We start from the raw sequence: 23,127 nt of genomic DNA on the forward strand, positions 1-23,127 counted from the left end.
GCCTGTATCGTGGTGACCGCTCTACAGATTTACTACATAACAAGTTTAGGGGTATCCTCTAAAAGTCTAAACTAAACTAAAGTAAGTCTCTTATCTTACAGTTCTTACATTGAATGAAATGAAATGAGATACATGCAAAACTAATACTAACATTACTTACTAACTAACAATTATTACATTGTAGTTACAATTTCAAGAGCGTTTAACAGCTTTTGGCTTTCTTCAATTGGTGCTCACGGTCAAACAGGCCAATGGGGTTGTCCGGTCGAAATAATTAGCAGAGGGCGCCAGCATAGCTTGCCCTGTCAATCCCTAGAATTGTGTCAAATTTTTTTTTAATGCCCTGGATGCCAGCCCTTTAAGCCAAATCTCATAGAAAAAGGGGCAAGCTATGATGGCGCCATCTCTGCAAACCTTTGACAGTTGCCAACCCCATTCCAACTTGCATCGACATCAAACCGATATGCGATATTAGAATCATACTGAAATCACATTGAAAGAAGCGCTGGTGGCATAGAGAAGCGCTCGGCTGGTGGCCTAGCAGTAAGAGCGTTCAACTTTTAATTCGGAGGTCGCGGGTTTAAACCCCGGCTTGTACCAATGAGTTTTTCGGAACTTATGTACGAAATATCATATGATATATTTTACCAGTCGCTTGTCGGTGAAGGAAAACATCGTGAGGAAACCGGACTAATCCCAACAAGGTCTAGTTTCCCCTCTGGGTTGGAAGGTCAGATTCAGATGGCAGTCGCTTTCGTAAAAACTAGTGCCTACGCCAATTCTCGGCATTAGTTGCAAAGCAGACCGCAGGCTCCCATGAGCCGTGGCAAAAAGCCGGGATAACGCGATCATCATCTGATGAGTTAGCTATGATTCACGCATTCATCTCGCTCATACTAAACTTGTCCGCACAAGTATTAGTGCGAGCGAAATAAATATACAATCAAACAAAACACGTCGTTACAACTAAATTATGCTTGCTGCAAAAATATACGTATTTCAATAGGTAAATATAGGTACGTATTTTCTTACGGTTATGTCGACATTACGTTAGAATGATTCTACGATTTTCGCCATACAAATGGAAAACTAAAACAATAAACTTATTTTATCGTCTTGCAGCTCAATTCGAACTTACACTGTGCACTGACCTCAGAATGATATTTGCATCATGTTACTTAGTTATCGTGGATTTCGCTCGTACTTGTCCGTAAAGTATGAATTTTCTCAAATGATTTTTAGGCCTCAGACCCTAATCCGTTAAACAAAAGCCTTTGTTTCTGTTATGGAGAGTGTGCCAAAGCAACCATGTCGTTAAAAAGCGACTATCGTGTTAGTATTAAGGTTCAATATGTTCTCACTACTGAGGTGAAAAATTATGTGTGCAACACGAGAGCAAAGTTATTTTACATCTCGTGTTTTGAGTCCCTCGCTACGCTCAAGATTCTAACTTAGAATCACTCGCTTTGCTCGTGATTCAATTATAGAATCTTTCGCTTTCTCGGGACTCAAAATAAGCACTCGCAATAAAAACCAACTTTCCTCTCTTGTTGCACAAATAACTATTGTTTAACAGATTAGGGTGTGAGGCGTTACTATCATTTGAGAAAATTCATACTATACATCTATTGAAGTGGGCGAAACGTACGATAACTAAATAACATGATTCAAATATTATTCTGATATCAGTGTACCTTCGAATTGGCCTGTTAGTTTGAAATGAAATACCTTATAATCTTGTTTACAGTTTCGCACGTGGAAAAAACTGGGACCGTTATATTTCACAATTTACTTCTAAAGTTTCGATTTGTTTCAATTTTAGATGATATATTTTTCTAGAATTTTCTAGCTGCAGGACTCCCTAACGTCGTTATAGTGCTGTGTTTTCCTTCGTTTTCTTAGAACGCCTGTCCACCTACGTCTTATAATTTTATTAAGTCGGACTGTTTTTATATCATAAATGTCTAATTTAGCTGGAGGCGACATTGAGTTCTTCAGACGCTTTTTAATTGCATTTTTTTTTAGTTTTGTTGGGTTTATTCTCAATTTTTTGCCACAAGAGTGATAAAGTTATTTAATGCAAATTTTGTTGTCTACTTATGTTGAATTGACTTTTCAGTAATGATTTTGAATAATAAACATTTAATAGCCTTCATTTGGATTTGATTTGTAATGTTATACAGTTCGTTTCTACGCGTTGATTTAGTGAATTTTTTTGTGTTTCACTCAGTAACAAAGTTTTTTCACACACACTCAAGATTCCACTTTAAGAATCATTTTGGGATCTCGCTTACTGGGGTATAAATATTAGCAGTATTAGCACGAGGAATTAAACAACAACTCAGCCACTTTGTAAAAGAAATAACTATTCTTTCATTATCGGCCCTTGCCAGAGAAGGTACCTGTACTAGTATCCTTTTCCATTTTCTCACTTTAATTTATTATTAAACGGGGTTTACAGCAGAACCCAATAAATTGAATTTTAGATGAAATTTAGATTCTTCTTCGTTTCATTGGTAAAGTGATCGGAGCCTAGGCAAGCCATATCAATGCGGGTAAATCTGACCGGGATTATGTTTACAAATTTTACAATGTTTTGGATATTTGTTACAAAGGGCCCAGCAGCAGATTTCCCATTTCAACATTTAATCAAAAACAAAAACATAAATAAACCAATACAATTTATTTTTATGAAAAGGCGATAAATGCGGATAAAATGTGGACCCTGTGTGGAAGGTAGCAAGCTGTACGCACTCCTCCAACCTTTTTCAATATTTCGAAATTAATGAAAAGCTTACGCTTTACGGTACTTAACTAAAATTATTCTTTGCTACGATAGGGGAGATCGGGGCTTGAAGTTACCGGGGTATGTTGTTCCGATTTATATAACTTTGCAAGGAAATGAAATAGGACTATCGAGTAAACACGTTGTGAAACGAAACTCCATAGCGCATCGACGGCTGCTACCTTAAACAGGCCAATATATGGCACTCGGAGCAACGGAATGGCAGCACGTGCGTCGCTGATTAACGTAAGTAAAACCGCAAATTTTAACGATTAGCTTTTAGTGTTTCAGTATTTCAATTGAAGGATTTATCTACAGTTTCAGTAACTTATCTACAGTTCAAGAGCGGTAATATGTTAATTATTTCACAACAACTTATTTTTTGCGTTATTGTTATTACAACTTTTTTTTTGGTAATCCGCCACGTAATCCGCACAAGCATCGTCATGACCATGACTTAGTCATGACTGTCTTAACTTATTTGTCTATCAGAGTATGTGTATTTGTATTATTAATGTTTAAACGTACCTACATAATTTTTGTGGCAGATTATGTCAGCCCACTTGAGCTTCCTAATCCCTTCAGCTATGTCGAGAGACTTTGGTTCTCCGCCTAATTGGCTCGTTGCGGACTTAATCCCCCCCCTCCCTGTAAACCCCCTCTCCATCTGGCTGACTTGGAATTGGATGAAACTGTGTCGAGCCTCTACTTAATTTGTGGCCGTTATAATTTTATCCTGGTCTCAGAGCGGACACGCTAATGTACGGAAAATCTAACAAAAGGTTTCTTAGGGTAGTCTCTGAAAATAAACGTATTTATTATGTATAAAAACGTATTTGAAAATGTAATTAAAGAAATACTTCCAAATATTTAGCAAAAACTAAAGCCTTGTTAAGATTACAGCTAAAATAAATTGACTATAGCAAAATAAATACTATAAAAAAATTGCCATTCTAACCTTAAATAAAACCGGCCAAGTGCGAGTCGGACTCGCGCACCGAGGGTTCCGTACTTTTTAGTATTTGATGTTATAGCGGCAACAGAAATACATCATCTGTGAAAATTTTAACTGTCTAGCTATCACGGTTCATGAGATACAGCCTGGTGACAGACAGACAGACGGACAAACGGACAGACGGACGGACAGACGGACAGCGGAGTCTTAGTAATAGGGTCCCGTTTTTACTCTTTGGGTACGGAACCCTAACAAACACTAACTTATCAATTTTTGATATTTTTCTTATGTTTCTTTTGACGATCAGCGTGAGCGATTGTCAAGGTCGTATCAAAATAGAATCAAAACCCTAACAAATTTTGAAATCTGAATCGGTCTTCTTTTTATTATATTACTAGCTTTTGCCCGCGACTTCGTCTGCGTGGAGTTAATTATTTGGGCAGCTTATTCTTTATCCAACCCAGAGAGGAAACTAGGCCTTATTAATATGGTTTTAAATTTGAGTCCAACGAAACTGTTTTGTAACTATACACAATAATAACCTAACCTATATTAAGTTAGGTATTTGGCGAGATTTATTTTCGCATTTTACTAAGCAGTTGTTTAAAATCTTTTGCAAATGCTGCAAAATTAACAGAACAGAAGCGTTTGATTCGTTAACTTTATTCATTAAAAGTTAGTCTCTGAATTATCCAACTTGGCTTTATGTTTTCAAATCACAGCTGCAGTTGGGGACGAAAATATCCGCGTTGCTGTAAACAACGTTTTACTTATTGCTTTTTTTGCTATTTGCTAATCTTATTGCTAACAATTTACTTTTTACCACACCTTCGTATTGTCGGCAATCCCGAACTTACTGACGGCTTAGAACCTCTTAGTCTTCGGAGAGACGTTGGCTCTCTTTGCATGTTCTACCATCTGTACAATGGGGAATGTTCCGAAGAACTTTTTGATCTGGTGCCATCGTCTCGTTTCTATCACCGCACCTCCCGCCAAAGGAGCAAAGCTCATCCTCACTTCTTAGATACATGGCACACCATGAATAAGCGGGCATCCCGCTCGTTTCTTCCCAGAACGTGCAGAATGTGGAATGAGTTGCCTCCTGAGGTATTTCCTTTGTGCTACTACATGGGATTCTTCAAGAAGCGGGTATTTAGGGTTCTCAAGGGTCGGCAATGCTTAAGTGGCTCCTGTGATGTTGCTTACGTCCATGGGCGACGATGACTGCTTCCCATCAGGCGGCTCGTCTGCTCGTTTGCTGACTATCTCATAAAAAAAAACCTGGGCTATAACCGCGAAAATCGAAGTTCGCAAATTGCGGGCCTTTTTCTCTGTCACTCTAATTACGCCTTCATTGGAGTAAAAGAGAAAGATCCCCGCAATTTGCGAATTTCAGTTTTGGCGGTAGCCCCTCAGTACGGTTATGATGGTCGTTTTTGTCTACGTGACAGCGTGATAAAACGGTATCCGTCACTTTCTATCCCGCGGAGTTAAAAAGTGACAGTTATTTTATCACGTGGGTGTAGCGATCCGTAATACGCCTGCTGCTCGTAAAAGGCCCTCTTGGTACTTCAAAACCGGATACGAAAGTTGCATTTTATCCACATGTGTGGCAAAGTAATCTGATGAAAATTTTGAATTGTTTGCTCATGTTGGCTGATGCGAGTTTTAAGTGGTGATTTTGAATGATAAATATATTTAATAACGTTCATTTGATGCAAACAATAAAAACCTGTCAAGACCTTTATTAATAGATTTAGATTTATTTATTTCAGGATAAAAATTACACTATAAATTTGCATCAATGTCAAAATTATGCTTATCTTCTTATCATGATCGTCAAACATTACATGCTAAAAAATACGAAATAAACTAAAATAATCCTCTCTCCCAATAACGATTGTCATATAAGTATGTATAAACAAAAACATGTCAAAAATTTATGTCAATCTTAGCAATTTAGAATCATCATTAAATGTCAAACAAAATAAAATATCACAAACGAAGTAAATGTCATTTTTAAAACACAATAAATCATTTGTATCATAAATAAAATTAAAATTACATATATCTTAACAATACAGACATCATTAGATATTTCTACTCCCTGTCTAATCAATATGTGATTATGTCATTAAAATAATGCATTTTTTTTAATTGCAAATTCACATGAAATTCTCATGTAAGTTTCCAGAAATTTGCGATAATGTTCCTGCATTTTGAGAATGGTCTGAAACTTGCACAATGCTATCTACCACTTGACTAAATAAATGCGTTTAAAACACATAATCAACCAGAGCAAAAAGTCGTCCAGTGTTCTTCTTAAAGTCGTTACATGCACTGCGAATGGGCTACAAATTATTTCGTGTCGTGCCCTGAAAGAACACACGGAGCCGTAAGGTGTCGCGCACCGCTGCGTTTCGTGACCCAGTATTTTCAAACATTTTGCTATGGTTGCGTTTTTACTGAACAAGACGTGGATTACACCCAATGCTATTGGTATTGGTTGATTTCTCTCATCTCCGAAAAAAAAAAGATTTTGAACATCCAAACGTATGGTTAACAGTGAATAAAAAAAAATTGTAAAGTAAAAACCGCTAGCTCGCAAAAACGAACTTTGCAAACGCTTAACGGCCAACTAAAGTACCACTTTTATGCAACTGTAGTAGGTAGCACTTTTTATGCGACTGTATTAAAAATATACCTCTGACAAAATTACGCATACCAAAAATAAAGAGTATATAGTTTTTACTATAAATTTTAAGGCTGGTTGTACATGCAAAAAATAGGGCTAGAAACCTAGTCACACCGTGTTTTTTTTATTTCCGCTAATTTCAAGGGTGCATTCCTGAGCTTAAATTAAATTACTTTCTTAAAGGCAGGTACTCAAATTAACTCCATTTCGGAGATAATAAATAATTTATTTTTATCTGATAAGCAAACAGGAATACGGCACGCCCGATGGTAAGTGGTAACCGTAGCCCATGGAGGCCTGTGACGTCAGTAACAGTGATGTCGACAATTGTCGCACCTGTCACCGTGGTGAAATAGGGGCCAGGACGCACGTATGCAGTAGAATGGTATGTCTTTGGCCACAAAAGTTTCATCCGGTCTCCGCTGCGGTGCGTGATAAAAATTGTTGTCGTAATTTCCGTATAAAAAGGGAGGTAGGCAATATATCATGTCCTTCATTTACTGCGAAGCCGACCCGAGATGTGGGGGTTTTACCTTTGCTAAATTGGATTTTTCCTTTGTAATTACTAAAAAAACGTGTTTTAGTACTATAAAGGGTCATTTTATGACCAATAAAAGTATAGGTACAACGTTTCTTATTAAAGGTAATTCGGTTTTTTTTAGGAATTGAATTTTTAATGAGATGTGTTTCCTCTTAAATTATCAAGAAAATATTAAATATATTAATAACGGGTCACTCACGTATTTTAAGTCGAAAAACGCTCGACATGTTTCAATCCGTACCGTGAGTGAGTGACCCGTTATTAATATATTTAATATGTCTGTGTCTCACGGAAGTTTTGTTATCAAGAAAATTCTGGTAGAAGCGATTTCCACAAATATCATTGGCCATTTCGCTTGGCATGTTTGGTAACACTTCGTCTGTTTGTGGTGTACGGGACTCAAAACATTCAATGTTTACCAGTGTCGTTAGGAAAACATCCGTGTAAATCCTACTTTAAGAGACTAAATAGTTATTTTGTTTTTTGTTATTGTTTAACCGCTCGTGCTAATATTGATATCCGAGCAAGCGAAAGATTCCAAAATTGGACCCCGAGCGTAGCCAGTGGTTCAAAAAGTTAGAATCTTGAGCGTTGCGATAAGGAAACAACTCGTAATTTGCATCAAATTACTTTGCCACTTGTGGATAAAATGCAAATTTCTCATCAGTTTTGAACAATTAAGAGAGCTTTTAAGAGCTATTGAGGTGAAAACATAATTATGTCCATGAAGAAGTGTGTGGGTATCTGGGTAAATACCCAAACGGTACCTTCCGCTCCGATATATCTGTTGGCGACTGTACAACGTATACATAATTTAGTGACTAACAAGAGGGACGCCGCTATACGTGAGAAACGATAGGATGTATCTCTTATCGCGTCTCACGCATAGCGGCGTCCCTCTTGTTAGTTAGGTAGTTTAGTTACTACATCAAAATAAAACCCACAAAAACGTTATTGCAACTCCACATTCAAAAGCCAAGACACGGAAAACACTGAATTCAGAAACTATTCCCAGTTCATTTCGCAAACTTAGTCCCGACATGAATTTTATTCCCTTCCACATTCGAAAGAACACGAAGCGAAACGTCCACTTTAAATTTAGTTTCAACTTACTACAATCAAAAAGCCGTATCTCAATACGAGTATCATAAAGATATACGATCTTTTGAAAGTGTCGTTTGAAGATTGTGGTCCAAAGCGGCCGCTAGCTAGGCAACCTATAATTATGTTCTTGACAATCGAAATGTCTACTTTCAGAGCGACCTTTAAAAACGCAAATGAATCTAAACTCTGTTATAAAGATTTATGGTTGATATTTGTATGTGGATGTAATATAATTTGCAGTGGAATGATTTAGGAAAATGTACTCTCGTAATTTGGTTGACAATTATTACTCTGTGTAGCTTGTACGGTAATGAGGCTATATTTTCGTTTTTCTTTGTGTTGATTAGCAATATTTTGCTATATTTGTATTGTGATATTAGTTGGCGTGCTTATTATACGAATACACAATTACCTGTGACTCATCATCTTCCACGCGTTATCCCGGTATTTTTGCCACAGCTCAATGAGCCTGGGGTCCGCTTGACAACTAATCCTAAGAATTGACGAAGGCACTAGTTTTTACGAAAGCGACTGCCATCTGACCTTCCAACCCAGAGGGGAAACTAGGCCTTGTTAGAATTAGTCCGGTTTCCTCACGATGTTTTCCTTCACAGAAAAGCGACTGGTAAATATGAAATGATATTTCGTACGTAAAAACTCATTGGTTCGAGCCGGGGTTTGAACCCGTGACACAATTACCTGTGACTAATAAATGAAATTACAGGAAGGAAGTAAAAAGCGCTGGTAATAGCCTAGCGGTAAGAGACTTTCGATCCGGAGGTCGCGGGTTCAAACCCCATATCACGGTACCTGAGTTTTTTGAAACTTATGTACCTATCTAAGAAATATCATTAGAAATGTATTATGTATTAGTCTATTTTCATTGAAAAAAAACATCGTGAGGCTTAATTTCCCCTTTTTTAATAAGTGCCTTCGCCAATTCTTAGAATTGGTTGCTAAGCGGACCTCGGGCTCCTAACACACAGTACAAGTATGCGTATGTACAAAGAGGATATAATAGATTTTTTTTTTATTTGCATTAATTATTTTTATATGATCCTTTCACTGATATGCGTTAAAATTGTTTAATAACAAACGAAACCGTCAACGCCCTCTATACGAGAGTAGGCCAAAGGTAGTGGCGCCATCTGATGGAAAATCAAATTTTCGTGATTTCACGTTTTTTCCTTAGACTGTATCCATCTATTACGGAGTTATATCTTTGGTATGTGTTATATATTTAAAACTACCCACTGTATGAAATTATATATACAAAAGCGGGGCGAAGTGGTCAGTAAATTCCTAAAAGCTTTCGCCAACTGCATTAAACAAGATGGCGGCCGCATAAATTTTATCGCATTACGAAATAATTATATATACAGTCTGGCAAAAAAGAGTAGAAATTAAAAAGTGGCAACACTGTAGTGTCGTCCCTTTCAAATCAATCTAAGAAAAACGGAACGACACTACAGTATTGCCGCTTTTTAATTTTTACTCTTTTTTGCCAGGCTGTAAGTATCTCTTTAGTTACTAAATGCTGAACTACAGGGTGGCCAAAAAATACGTTGATATTTAATTTAATGCAGCATCATAGGTATGTTTTGTTTTAGATGAATGATTGTAGTGTGTAGCTTCTTCTCGCATGGTTACTCTAAACTATTACCAACACAACAATGGAGGTACTTGCAGGTACTCTGACCAAACCAGTCCTTTGCGAGGCGTCCTCTTTGACTTTGACCCAAGTGAACGATCCTGTCCCAGTTACTCCGTGTCCCCACCATTTGCTAAAACTACCGTGTTGCCAACAGTATAATGTTATTTTCCCAACTGCCCCTTTATTAATCGGGGTAACGTAATAATGTTGCCACAGTAGAATTATTAACTGCTATCTTAATTGTAAACATAAATAAATCATATAACATTTAAAACTTTCGCGTTTTGAACACATGTTAAATCACATTTGAAATCGGGTCTATCGCGAATTTATTTTGTTACCTTTATTTACCGACGTTTCGACACAGGTAAATAAATCATGACATTAGTTTTAAGTTTTAACCATATTTTGTATAGGTAGTGTAAAGGAGAAAATATTCCTAAAAATTCATTGTCAACAAATTATAAAATGATTCACGTCATGTAGGTGTTAGTGTTGAACGCTCTTTGGTGTGATTTATACTAATGCCGTCAGCCAGCCACGGCACTGTGCCATACCTATTCGTATACAAATTATATATAAATTTGACTTAAATAAAAATAAATAAATAAATAAAATAAAATTAAAAGTTATGTTATATAATTGATAACATAATTGTATACACTTTATATAAATTCCACAGTGAATTGGTTTTAACTGTCATACTGTGTAATCTGTTGAATAAAAAAAAAAAAATAGAAACGCTTGTTCTAATAAATTTTATCGAAGATCGATATTTCCAGCCCTCTCAATTTCTTCGTAAATAAAATACTAAATAACCAAACACCTTCGAAACTTTCACAAATGAAACCCTTAATATTTACTTTATTCCCTTAGTTAGAGAAAGACCCACTTTTTTTTCTCCAGATTTGGGCGTTTAATGTATTCAGACAAATTTGCGCAGAAAATATATAATTGTGGCGCAGGCAAATGAGAAATACATGCTTTGTACGAGTTTTGTTTAAATTTACGTTAGTAATATTACGTCGTTTTATGCTTATGTCGTACAGTACGTACAGATGTGAATTGTTTTCAATCGTATTTTCTCGGAAACGTACTTTTTGTAACGAGACTGATTGAAATAGCATAACACAAATAAATGCCCTTACCGGGATTCGAACCCAGGACCATCGGCTTCATAGGCAGGGTCACTACACACTAGGCCAGATCGGTCGTCAGAATAGATTTGTTATACTTTTGAACTAGTATTAATACGACTGACTATAGTCTTGGTGATTGGCGCGCATCTCACGCACGACTTACTTTATTTCGCAAGCACCAATCAGACTAAGCGGTCTTCTAGGTTGTGTCAAAATAATATCAAAACCGTAACAAGTCATCAAATCTGAATCTGACTCACAGTAAACTGTAGATTAAATTAATTTCGGACCAGATATTAGTAAGAATTGCATGAATGGATATTGTCAAACTTTTGTTCCATTCCGATTTCCAAATCACTCCATTTAACGATTCACTCCCTATAACATCAACATGTTTTGCCTATTGTTTCTTTACTTTAATATTATTTTTTCTCTATATAACGAAAACTCTATAGCGTCAAAAAACGTCCGGTCCCTTGAGTATCGCTATAAAGAATTTACACTTTCATTTAATTTTATTCACTATACTGTCTTTAACAGTACCTAATGTCACTATTACTGGCATCGTCAAAACTGTAGAAGGAGAAATTCTTTGAATTAAGTAGTTATGCTCAGTTCAAACTTGCGAAAAAAAAAAAATTTTTAAGCGAAATAGTGAGATTTTAAACAACCGTCCGCCATATTGTAATTTTTTGGCAGGTCAGGCATCGAAGGTTATTCGAAGGCACAGACCCGTTTGGCATCAGCCGCGATTGAAAATTGTGTAAAGATATTTTAAACGGTTATTAAGTTACAGCATCATAATTTTCACTTACTTGACGATAATCAAGTTAGTCACATTATAAACCACTCCACTTAAGTCTAAATTACCCGGCCCTGTATTTTAGGATATTTCCAACTCGCCCCTAGCTCGACGTAACCACCCCCTCCCACCATCGTTGGAACGCTGCCAGTAATGACCTGTCTGGTAATTTAAAAAACATGCTGACTTTATATTTGGAACTTTAGCTTGGTAAATATCTAGTACTTGTAGAAGACAGTTTGAACCTAATTAGGCTAGGATAGTCATTTTTAGGGTTCCGTACCGAAAGGGTAAAAATGGGTCCGTTTGTACGTCTATCTGTCACCAGGCTGTATTTTATGAACCGTGATAGCTAGTCAGTTGAAACTAAAATTATTATTACTGCATTATCATTATTGCTTACAGGATTTTGTCATGTTACCACGGAGATCTGTCCGCAACGTGACCGTAACGTTACCATGGAGATCTGTCCACAACGTGACACTTTTTCGTGCATGCTACCGGTGTTCATCGATTTATAAGACGTTATCACGTCAAAAAAACAAAACACGTTCGTATATATCCTCTCTCAGTTACTTAAAGGTTAGCTGGAAGAGATCCCTTAAGGTGATAAGTTCGCCTTTGTACACATATACTGTATTCTCTCTGTGTTATGGACTTGTTTGGTGCAATAAATTGTTTACAAAAAAAAACCAATAGACTCGCGAAGTGCCCCATCTAGTCAGTCTATAAAATACAAAGCAATTTACTTATAGGGGTTATAGGTATGAGACGAACTCACAAACACAAATCACACAACATCCACAAACAAATAATATCCCTGTTTTGACATTTTGCTGAGACATAAGTTAGCCGCAACCATGACCAATGAAACCTGTGTCGAAACGTCGGTAAATAAAGGTAATCAAATAAATTCGCGTCAGACCCGGTTGTAAATGTGATTTAATAGAATACTCGTATAAAATACGATAAATAAGGCAAACGTTCCATATTATTGGATATGTTAACAGCACAATCGAGTTATTTACCAATAAAAGAAACCGCTTTGAGATATAATCAAATGTAGGCTCAAAGAAAAGTTCAGTAACAAACTGTCTGGGTATAATACAGGTTTGAAATTAGATGAAACCGTATTTAGAATAAGTAATAATTTAATTCATGTTACTAACGGGTCTAACGCGATTTTTCATTATTTTACCTTTACTTACCTTACCTTTTTTTTTGTTTTTAGCTAGTGAAACCTGGCTGAAACGTCGGAAAAAAGGTAAAATAATGAAATTTAATCGCGTTAGGCCCGTTAGTAACATGAATGATGTGTATAAAACGCGGGAGTTTAATGTTTTGTAAGTAAATATTTATCATTAGTACAGGCTGGCACAAAAATACGTTGACAAAAAAAAACGAACCTACCTACAAACAAAACAAAGAAAAGTTCAGTAACAAACTGTCTGGGTATAATACAGGTTTGAAATTAGATGAAACCGTATTTAGAATAAGTAATAATTTAATTCATGTTACTAACGGGTCTAACGCGATTTTTTATTATTTTACCTTTTTTTTTGTTTTTAGCTAGTGAAACCTGGCTGAAACGTCGGAAAAAAGGTAAAATAATGAAATTTAATCGCGTTAGGCCCGTTAGTAACATGAATGATGTGTATAAAACGCGGGAGTTTAATGTGTTATAAGTAAATATTTATCACTAGCTGTTGCCCGCGACTTCGTACGCGTGGATTTGTATGTTGGTGGTTATATATTCTACATGAGCATAATATAGAACATTATGCAGCAAAAGGTATCAGGGACGGTTAATCATTTGTTAATAATTATACAACGCATGAAAGTTGTCTATCACAAACTACGAAGTTTCAAGACCCTAACTGAAAAAAATTGTTTCCGATATAATCCCTCTCGACCCTCTTAGAAGATTTACAAGTCCACTATTTAAAAAAAAAATCGCTCCCGAAACTATTAATACAAACTTTTCAAAAACGGTGTAAGTAATCAATTTTCGTCTATTTTAATATAATGCCCTTTTTACCAAGTTTCAAGTTCCTAGCTTAAAAGAAAATTTGTACCACATATAAACTTACATCCCCTTTTTAACCCCTTTAGGGGTTGAATTTTTAAGAACGTTGAAATAACTTTTTTGGAATCTTATACAATGCCTTTCTAAGAAGTTTTAAAGCATTTGTAATAGATTCACTTTGAACCCCTTTTTAACCCTTTTAGGGGATGAATATTTAAAAACGCTTAAATTACTTTTTTTGTATTTATACAAAGATTCAATTCCCGCACTCAAAAAATAAAATAGCTTAAAATAAAATTAGGACCACGACAAAATTTCAACCCCTTTTTAACCACTTTAGGGGATGAATTTTTAAACACGCTGAAATCACTTTTCTTGTATTCTAATAACATGCCTGTATGCAAAGATTCAAGTCGCGCACTTAAAAAAATGTTTGACCTCCATACAAACTTTCTACCCCTTTTTCACCACCTTAAGGGATGAATTTTCAAAAACGCTGAAATTACTTTTCTAGTATTTTAATAATATGCCTTAATACAAAGTTTCAAGTCCCGCACTCAAAAAAATTTATGATCTCCATACAAACTTTCAACCCCTTTTTCATCACCTTAGGGGATGAATTTTGAAAAACCCCTTCTTAGTGGATACTAACATCATAAAAGCTATCTATTGTGAAAAATTAAGCTCTCTAGGTCCAACGGTTTGGGCTGGGCGTTGATTTAAGTGAGTCAGTCAGTCAGTTAGTCAGGACTTTTACGTTTATATATATAGATAGATTAGTACAGGCTGGCACAAAAATACGTCGACAAAAAAAACGAACTTACCTACGAACAAATTTTACAAAATGTTAATAAAATTCAAAAATAAAAAATATATAATTAAAAAAAGAGCCTAAATTTCAAAGGCAAATCCCAAGCCAACCCAGCCATGAAAGGTGTTAACTTTTCTATAGAATTCTTCTGAATTTCTCACAATACTTTATTGGGTATTCTTTAGAGCATGATTCTTGGTCAGAGAGCTGTTACATCAATCATCGCATTATGGCGTAGTTTTTGGGTTTAAGAGACGAGCGAGGGCGTTAAAGCTAAAATAATGTTGTTTTGACAAAACTGTCGAAAGAACCGGCATCTTTTCTATTTGAGAACATTGTTCTACGACTTATCATAAAAAAATACATTCCTGTAAGGATAAAGTTAAAAAAATTAGGCTTTTAAGATCAGATATTAGATAATGTCCACAGAAAAGACGCCATAGGGTCAAGTGGGGTAAAAATATGATGTAACGCATACTGCTCCAACTATATTATACTAAATTGTCGCAATCGCAACCTGTAGGCGAGAGGAGCGGGGCAAGGACCACGCGACCAAAACGTGAAATTCATGGCGCTTGCGCGTTTAGGTCGCGAGATTCACGCTCCGCTTCCATACTTTGTTGTCGTCCTACAACAACTCATAGTGCAAAATACTGGTTCTCTGTGCTGGTTCTATTATACGCACTGTCCGCGCGCCAATTCCGTGCATTCGGTGGTCGAGGAAGTGGGGGGGGGGTGTGCGCCGCGCCCGTACGTACAAAATGACACCACTCTGTCATGACGCCCAACATTCCTAACATTCCTCAGCCGTGCACGGAATTCGCGCGCGGACAGTAGTTCAATGTAAAATCTCTCATATTTTGGGCCAAACTACCGGTATTAATGTCAAAGTAATATCATGACTTGCAAAATATTTAGTCGTGGCCGCGCCAACCCGTAGCCAATTCCCATAAATAACATATTATCTTATTTATTAGCGCCGCTTGCACCATTTCACTAACCCGGGTTAAACCTGGAGTTACCACAACCAGTACAATTTGACACTGGGTTGGTTTAACCGCTTAAGTTAGAACAAAAATTTGACAGTTCCGAACAACTGACAGACCGATATCGTCCGGCGGACTGATAGTCAGTGGACCCCTTTAACCCCGGGTTAGTGGGGTGGCCCTTAGTAGGCGTGTTAAGAAAATGAAGCCTATCTGATATTCTGAGATAAATTGAGGTTTCCATAAAAATGTGACTTATTATGGGTATAAAGAATGTTCTTTTTTCGGTAAATAATAACGTGTTATTCGGTGAGTCTATAGGGATAAAGCTATGGGAATAAGGTTTGCCTTTCTCATTTACAATGGAGAATACAATTAATATTAAATTGAGTTAATCCTCATACTGCACAACCAAAACAAACAATAGTGGAAATCTGCTTGGGGCGAAGATTTATATAGTACCGGCTAATAATATATCACCTTTGTGTGTTTTTATATTAGCAAATACAGAGTAAACAATGCGGATTGGTTTGTAGATTGCATACTTGACTAGAAATTTATACAAATATATGATGAATACTGCAATGAAATACTGTGAATTACAATAGGAACTCAGGATATTACTAAAAAAGCTCTTTTAAAAAAATGAAGATGATCATACATTGAAACAAAAAATCTTTATGAAAAAACCATTGCATGAGACAAAATTTTCTCATCGCCCGTACTAGCGTTGATAAAACCGGGAAAATAACGGGAAAATTTCAAAACGGCTCGTTTTTTTCAAGTTTCTTTTAGCTAATTCAGGCCAGTAACGCGTTTGTATTATCATCATCATTATTTTAGCCTTCAGTCGCCCACTGCTTAGCATAAGCCTCTCTTCGTATACGCCACTTATCCCGGTCCTGGGCTAGTCTCATCCAAAAGTGCCCCGCGATTTTTCGAACGTCATCCACCCAACGAGCCAACGGACGCCAGGCGCTTCTATCATCCGAAAGCGGCCACCAATCCGTCAACATTTTGGTCCACCTGCCATAACTGCCCAACTCCATTTAAGCAAGCTTGGTAATTTGTACACAGAGTATTTATTACCCACGAATTAATAAACTAGAATATACCCAACCACGCAATCGTAAAGACCCTGAATAGAAAAACATCTAAGATTGGAACGGTTCAGTATTTGGAAAGGTTCTTAAGGAGCAATCAGTCGGCGGAGATGATCAATTAAGCGGATTTGCTCCGAGCGGTTGGAGTGAAGATACTCGTAAAGGTGTTTCATGATGTTTATTCATTATTTTATCTGTTAAATTAACATAGTGATTTATTTATTTGGAATTAAAAACAAGAGTAGTAGTAGTATTTATGAGTTACAGTAATTAAGCGTGAAACTAAAGATTCGAGAAATACTTAAATAATATGTCAACTTTATTCGTCTATTTCATAAGAGTATTAAACGTTAAACCTGATGAAAAGGTTCGACCAACTGTGATCGCCATATCAACTCTCTGTATGGGGTCCATTATCTTAAAGCAATACAACAGCCACAAATGATGGTCAAAGGGTGGCACCCGCACTTTACTGACGAAATGCTTCTAACAAAATGGCAATTCATCGTGACGTTACCATTGCTTTGAAGTGTTTCGATGTATGGAAACAAGGAAATTGACCGTACATTTACAGCTAATGAAATAGGCTTCGTCGGCCACCTGAGAGCGCATGATCGTCGCTCTCACTACTCGGCCAGTAGCCGTACCATGAGTTGACACTTGACGTTTACGTTAGCGACTGCGTAAACTCAATCACCGTCCATCTCGCTCGCATTGATGTATTGGTGCGATAAAGACTATATGCGATCGAGTTCAAGCAGTCGCTAACGCAAATATCAAATGCCAACTCGTGGTAACCGTTTTGTTTGATAAGACTGACGATTGTGATCTTACAGCTGGACTGCCTGAAGTGGGCGGTCGGTCCGTCAGGGAGGTGGATCAGGAGGAACCCGTTGGGTTGCTTCTGGTTCTCGTTCACTATGATCACGTCCGTGACGTCTTCGCGTATGGCTGATTGAACTATCCTTTTTAGGGTTCTGTACCCAAAGGGTAAAAACAGGACCCTATTACTAAGACTCCGCTGTCCGTCTGTCCATCTGTCTGTCACCACTGTCACCAGGCTGTATCTCATGAACCGTGACAGCTAGACAGTTGAAATTTTCACAGATGATGTATTTCTGTTGCCGCTATAACAACAAATACTAAAAAGTACGGAACCCTCGGTGCGCGAGTCCGACTCGCACTTAGCCGGTTTTTTATTGAAGACCTCTGTCTATACCGGGACACGGAGTTGGGTATGATCCGCACCATCTCATTGTATTGTAAAGTTGATTGGCGCACATCTCTCGCATGATTCCCTCCATTGCGCATGTACAGCGCGAGTAGTCTTCAAAGTCATATCAGAAATTAAATATGGTCCATATTTAATTTCTAACGCTCAGGAACAAATATTTATGATTAACACACAAATAAATATCCTTACCGGAATTCGAAGCCAGGACCTCCATGTTAGAAGGCAGGGTCACCACTATTATGGCTAGAAAAGTGTTTACTACTCTCACTATTTAACATGATTTAACTAATAAATAAGAAATACGATAAAAACCTACAAAAACGCAATTCGCCGAAATATCTTTTTAATAAAGAGCCTATAAAAACAGTAAATACCTAAGAGCCTCTTCAAACAATGGCTTTCATTTTCTTCTGTCCACTATTTGCTTTACCGCAACTGAATTATTTGATCAAACACAATTTGACCTATTATTGTTTGGCCCGAACGTTTTTCTATTGATTTATTAGTATGTCACTGATATTTTATTAAGTTATTGTAACTTTTGTTTATTTTGACAACCGACTTTGATAGGAATGGATTGTATACTCGTATGTTGCCGATATATTGCGCACTCAAACTATGATGTAACCTGTTTTGACTCACAAACTAATTAACTATAAAATTTTACTCAACTTTAACGAAATTCCATTTAAAATAGTTCATATTGAGTCTGTTTGAGTGGCTTATAATGACTGGGCTCCTATAAAAAAAAACCGGCCAAGTGTGAGTCGGATACGCGCACAAAGGGTTCCGTACCATTACGCAAAAACGGCAAAAAAAATCAAGTTTGTTGTATGGGAGCCCCATTTAAATATTTATTTTATTCTATTTTTAGTATTTCTTGTTATAGCGGCAACAGAAATACATCATTTGTGAAAATTTCAACCGTCTAGCTATCACGGTTCATGAGATACAGCCTGGTGACCGACAGACGGACAGACAGACAACCAGAGAAATAGAGAGACCGACAGACAGACAGACAGTCAGTCAGACGGACAGACGAACAGTCTTAGTAATAGGGTCCCGTTTTTATTCTTTGGGTACGGAACCCTAAAAAAAGACTACGTCATCAATTTAAATAAGAAGAGTAATTATGATATTTTTTCTACACCAGCACTTCTATTTGTCCATTAAATAACTGCTAGTGATATCTTAATCAACTACATTTGAAACTACTTCTCTATGGATCATAATAGCAGTGTTATTATGTCTCTGTTTGTCTTTTTCTAAAAAATATGATTGTTAAAAAGAAATAGGTACTAAATACATTTTATAAGACGCAACTCTGTTGTCGCCACGTTGTCGCAATTATAGTAAAACGTACTGCGACGCTTTTAAGAGAGATTGCCCGATGCTGCAATACAAAAATTTAACACTTCTAATTTGCTTTTTGGAACTTTTAAGTTAGTTTAATCATATTTAAGGCGCGATGATGCAACCGACTTTAGAAGCTTAAACTTCATGTGAACTTGTGGGAATTCCAAGTTTTGCTCTGCATGCAGCTTGGACTTCGGCCTTGCATGGATGCGTACCGCAAACGGACGCTTTGGGCCTTCGGCTATAAGGCCGTAAGGTACAAAGGCATGCAGTACACGTCGCTTCTACCGGCAACGCAAAGATGTGGGTGCGAATCCCACGTTAGCCAGAGTTGATCATCGTAATTTTGTTCATTGTGAATATTGTGAATGACATCTGTGTATACAATTTATAGAGTATTTAGATCAGTACAGTTTCACTCACTATTATTTTTAGTCGCTTTTGGCGACATGTTTCGGATTCTTTGGGAATCCTTCCTCAGGCACGAGTGTCCGCGGCGGTTGTACGTCGGTCGTGCACTGCCCGCGCCGCCCGCCTTGTCGCTCGTTGCGCGCTGAAAGCGACTAAAAATAATAGTGAGTAAAACCGTACTGATCTAAATATTTTAAAACATGTCTCACGATAGTTTAAGTTCGATAATTTATAGATTATTATGTGGTATAATAATATACGTCCCGCAATAAAAAAGGAAAAAAATATTAACATTTCCAGTCTGGCAAAAAAGAGTAGAAATGAAAAAGTGGCAAAACTGTTGTGTCGTCCCGTTTTTCTTCTACGGTGTTGCCAGTTTTTAATTTCTACTCTTTTTTGCCAGACTGTATGTTTAGCAATTCGCGATTAATTTCAAATAATTTAAAAACACTTTCTCTTGTTCCAGGTGATATCCGCCCTATCAGTCTTCTTCATCTGCGTGTCAGTCCTCTGCTTCTGCCTCAAGACCCACCCCGACCTACGAGTGGCTTTGGTCTTGCCATTAGAGAACAGCTCTCTGGAGACGGCGATGGTGGAGAGTCAGCCTTGGCTCAATCATGGGCAGCCGCACGTGGCGTTCTTCTATATAGAGCTGGTGTGTAACGTGTGGTTCACCGTCGAGCTCCTGGTTCGATCTGTGGTAAGTAGTTAAGTAATTTAACAGTTTCAGACACACCATAGGAGAATCGCGTCAGTATATACGGCCCGGCCACGACATCGCACGGCGGCGGCAGCGGCGAGCGGCGGCCATAGGTTGGAGCGAGACACAGCGATCGGACCTTTCGTTCCCACCTATGGCCGCCGCTCGCCGCCGCCGCCGCCGCGCGATGTCGTGGCCGGGCCGTTAGATACCCTTCTGCTCTCCTGTAATTTGGCCTTTAGCCTCGCACGAATGCTCGTCGCGATAGGCCGCATTGGGCGACCCATTTTGTGATCGAACCTCGGTCAAACCTCTTAGTTAGATTGACTACCCTTCTTTTTCTAACGGTATTTGCGATGGACAAATAGTCGATCTCGCGAGCGAGATAATGTCTCGGTGCTCCTATAATGCTATGCCTACAGTCTCACGGACGCGAGAAATAAGAACCGAGATTCTAAAATTGAACCCTAAGGTCGTTTTTGACTGGTAAGGCACTGGACTCAGGGCGTTAAGGATGACTCTCGTTAGAACGGACCGAGCTGAGGCGTAAGACACTCACGCTTTTTATAGAAAGCATCACGTGATCACCCGTCATGAAAAACGAAATGTCAGAAGCCTCGTCCCGAACTCGGTTCATTCTACCTTTAATCTACTTAACTCTCTTCAATCAAAAAATTATGATAACAGTTTTGAATGCTTCACAGTTGGTAACTGCGTCGAAATATCGGGAGTTCGCAAATAAAACAAAAGGTAATCACGGTCAATATCCCAGTCGATGAGTCTAATATATTTTATGTCGGTATTTAGACGCTACTCGAAATTAAAATTACAAGTTACCATTTGTTGTCTTTACGTATCTGTGTTTAAAACTGTATACGCTAAGCGCCAAAGAACGAATACATTAAACATTTTTAACTTTCGTCGCTGAAAATAACGAACTATTTATAGGTAGTTGTAAAAAAAACATTATTATATCCCACAGCCAATTAGATAAAGAAACATCTGCTAGGGTAGCTTGAGGCGAGTAGTTTTTAAATTTTGCACTTTAATTTAAAGTTCGATTTTTATCCATCGAATTTTTCGTTGGCATGAAATGAACTTTTGAGGTTGAATTTATTTTTAGTTTAGTTGACATTTGGATAACGACTGCAGTAAAGTTGGTGGTTCATTGCCGGTGCAAAGTGCCACGGAAATGAGAGACTTTACTGTCAATTTCCTGAATTATTTGCAATCAATGTTTCGCACCTTTAGAACGAAACTGACTTAACACAAAATCTCAACTTTTTGGAAAATCGCATAATAAGATTTATTGAGTCTTTTTTGCATTAGTTTAAGTATATCTCCTAAATAAATCCTAATATCCTTAATAAACAATTAATTAAGTAAATTGCCCTTTTTTTATTTAAATGGTTTAACCAACTATTAAGCTTGATAACCATTGATAAATTAAATTTCACAATGAAATATGTAAGAGAAATATATAAATATGTAAGAGAAATATATAAATATGTAAGAGAAATATATAAATATTGTGAAATAAAACATCAGCGTGACGATATGTAGTTTCATAAATATCCGAAACTGGCATGTATAAAATCGTATATTCGTGAATAAGTAAAATAATTATGGCCGTGCATATCAGAGAGGACATTTATTATTAACGCCGAATATTGCAGTTTCATTCTTATTTTACGACCGTCAGAGACCAGGTGGAAGTAAAGACTGGTAGTCTCTATACTTTATGGTTCTTGTTTTTTGTAGATGATGTGTTTGGGAGAACGGATTGGGTCATTCTACTTTTTCATGACCTGAATCTATATTTCCAGAAAAAAGTATGATAGACATTGAATTCGTGAAATTGTACCTGAACCAAATCGTAGGAATTTGTTGACCAAAATTAATGTATTAATAATATTAATGTTAAAAATGGTAACGAATTGGTAAATAAAGTAATGGCCAAGTATTCAAAAATATGCATTTTACGAAAAAGTGTAGAAAACATAAATGTACAACAAAAAATATAATGGCCCAGTTGCATATTTTATCAACGCTTTGACCTTCAAATGTTTAACACCGTGAAATGTGTTTTAACTTTCTCAGATATCTTACTACGTAGAGGGCGTTACAAATTTTAATTGCAATGTTAAGCAGTAATTAAATCCCTCTATAAAACTGCCTGTAATCATAACCCGGGCATTGTCTGCCATAGACGTAACAGGTCATAAATCAACATTATATTAATGTTTTAATAGTAGTTTATTATATTCTTCCTTTGAATAAATCTGTTTCACATTGCAATCTACTCCTTAGCAGTTCTTTTATAAAATGACAAGATAAATAGCAAAAAACATTTAAAAAAGAGTAAGGTTTAGGTATGAAGTTGAGTATATTGCGCCAGAATATAATATGACAGTTATTGAATAAGTTTGAACGTCTTTTATTTTATTTTACTGTACATCTGGTGCTACAATACGACACGAGGTGGTATAATAAGCACATTAGCTGACTACGTCGAAATTTTAAAGGGCCATAAATATATAAACGTTGTACGATACACGTGCGAATAGGTAAGTCGCAACTTGTGTCGATTTAAAACACTCTCTTCGGTCATGTTTTAAAATTCGGCATTCGTTGCGGATTTCCTAGTTTTCGCACTTGTACCGTAAATAAATAAATATTAATTAATTATTTAATTTATAATAACGGTATGGCTATCATAATAGTTGCAAAAGGTTTTTATGTGTGAGGAAAGAAAGAACAATAAAAACCTTACATTGTCAGTCTTTATTATGTATTCGTTTGTGACATTTTATGAACAATAAATG

The 23,127-nt window shown here is 36.9% G+C and overlaps 1 protein-coding gene across 1 annotated transcript in view; it reads left to right on the forward strand.

The window, feature by feature from the left end:
• The window catches only part of LOC134746526 (potassium voltage-gated channel protein Shaw-like), a 224,299-nt gene that overhangs the window by 78,391 nt on the left and 122,781 nt on the right, over window positions 1–23,127 (forward strand). Inside the window, exon 5 of the mRNA XM_063680938.1 lies at window positions 20,069–20,302. Coding sequence (XP_063537008.1) covers window positions 20,069–20,302 — 234 coding nt within the window. The remainder of the gene's footprint in view (window positions 1–20,068; window positions 20,303–23,127) is intronic.

Source organism: Cydia strobilella, chromosome 13 (genome assembly GCF_947568885.1).
Source record: "Cydia strobilella chromosome 13, ilCydStro3.1, whole genome shotgun sequence".
Taxonomy (NCBI): domain Eukaryota; kingdom Metazoa; phylum Arthropoda; class Insecta; order Lepidoptera; family Tortricidae; genus Cydia; species Cydia strobilella.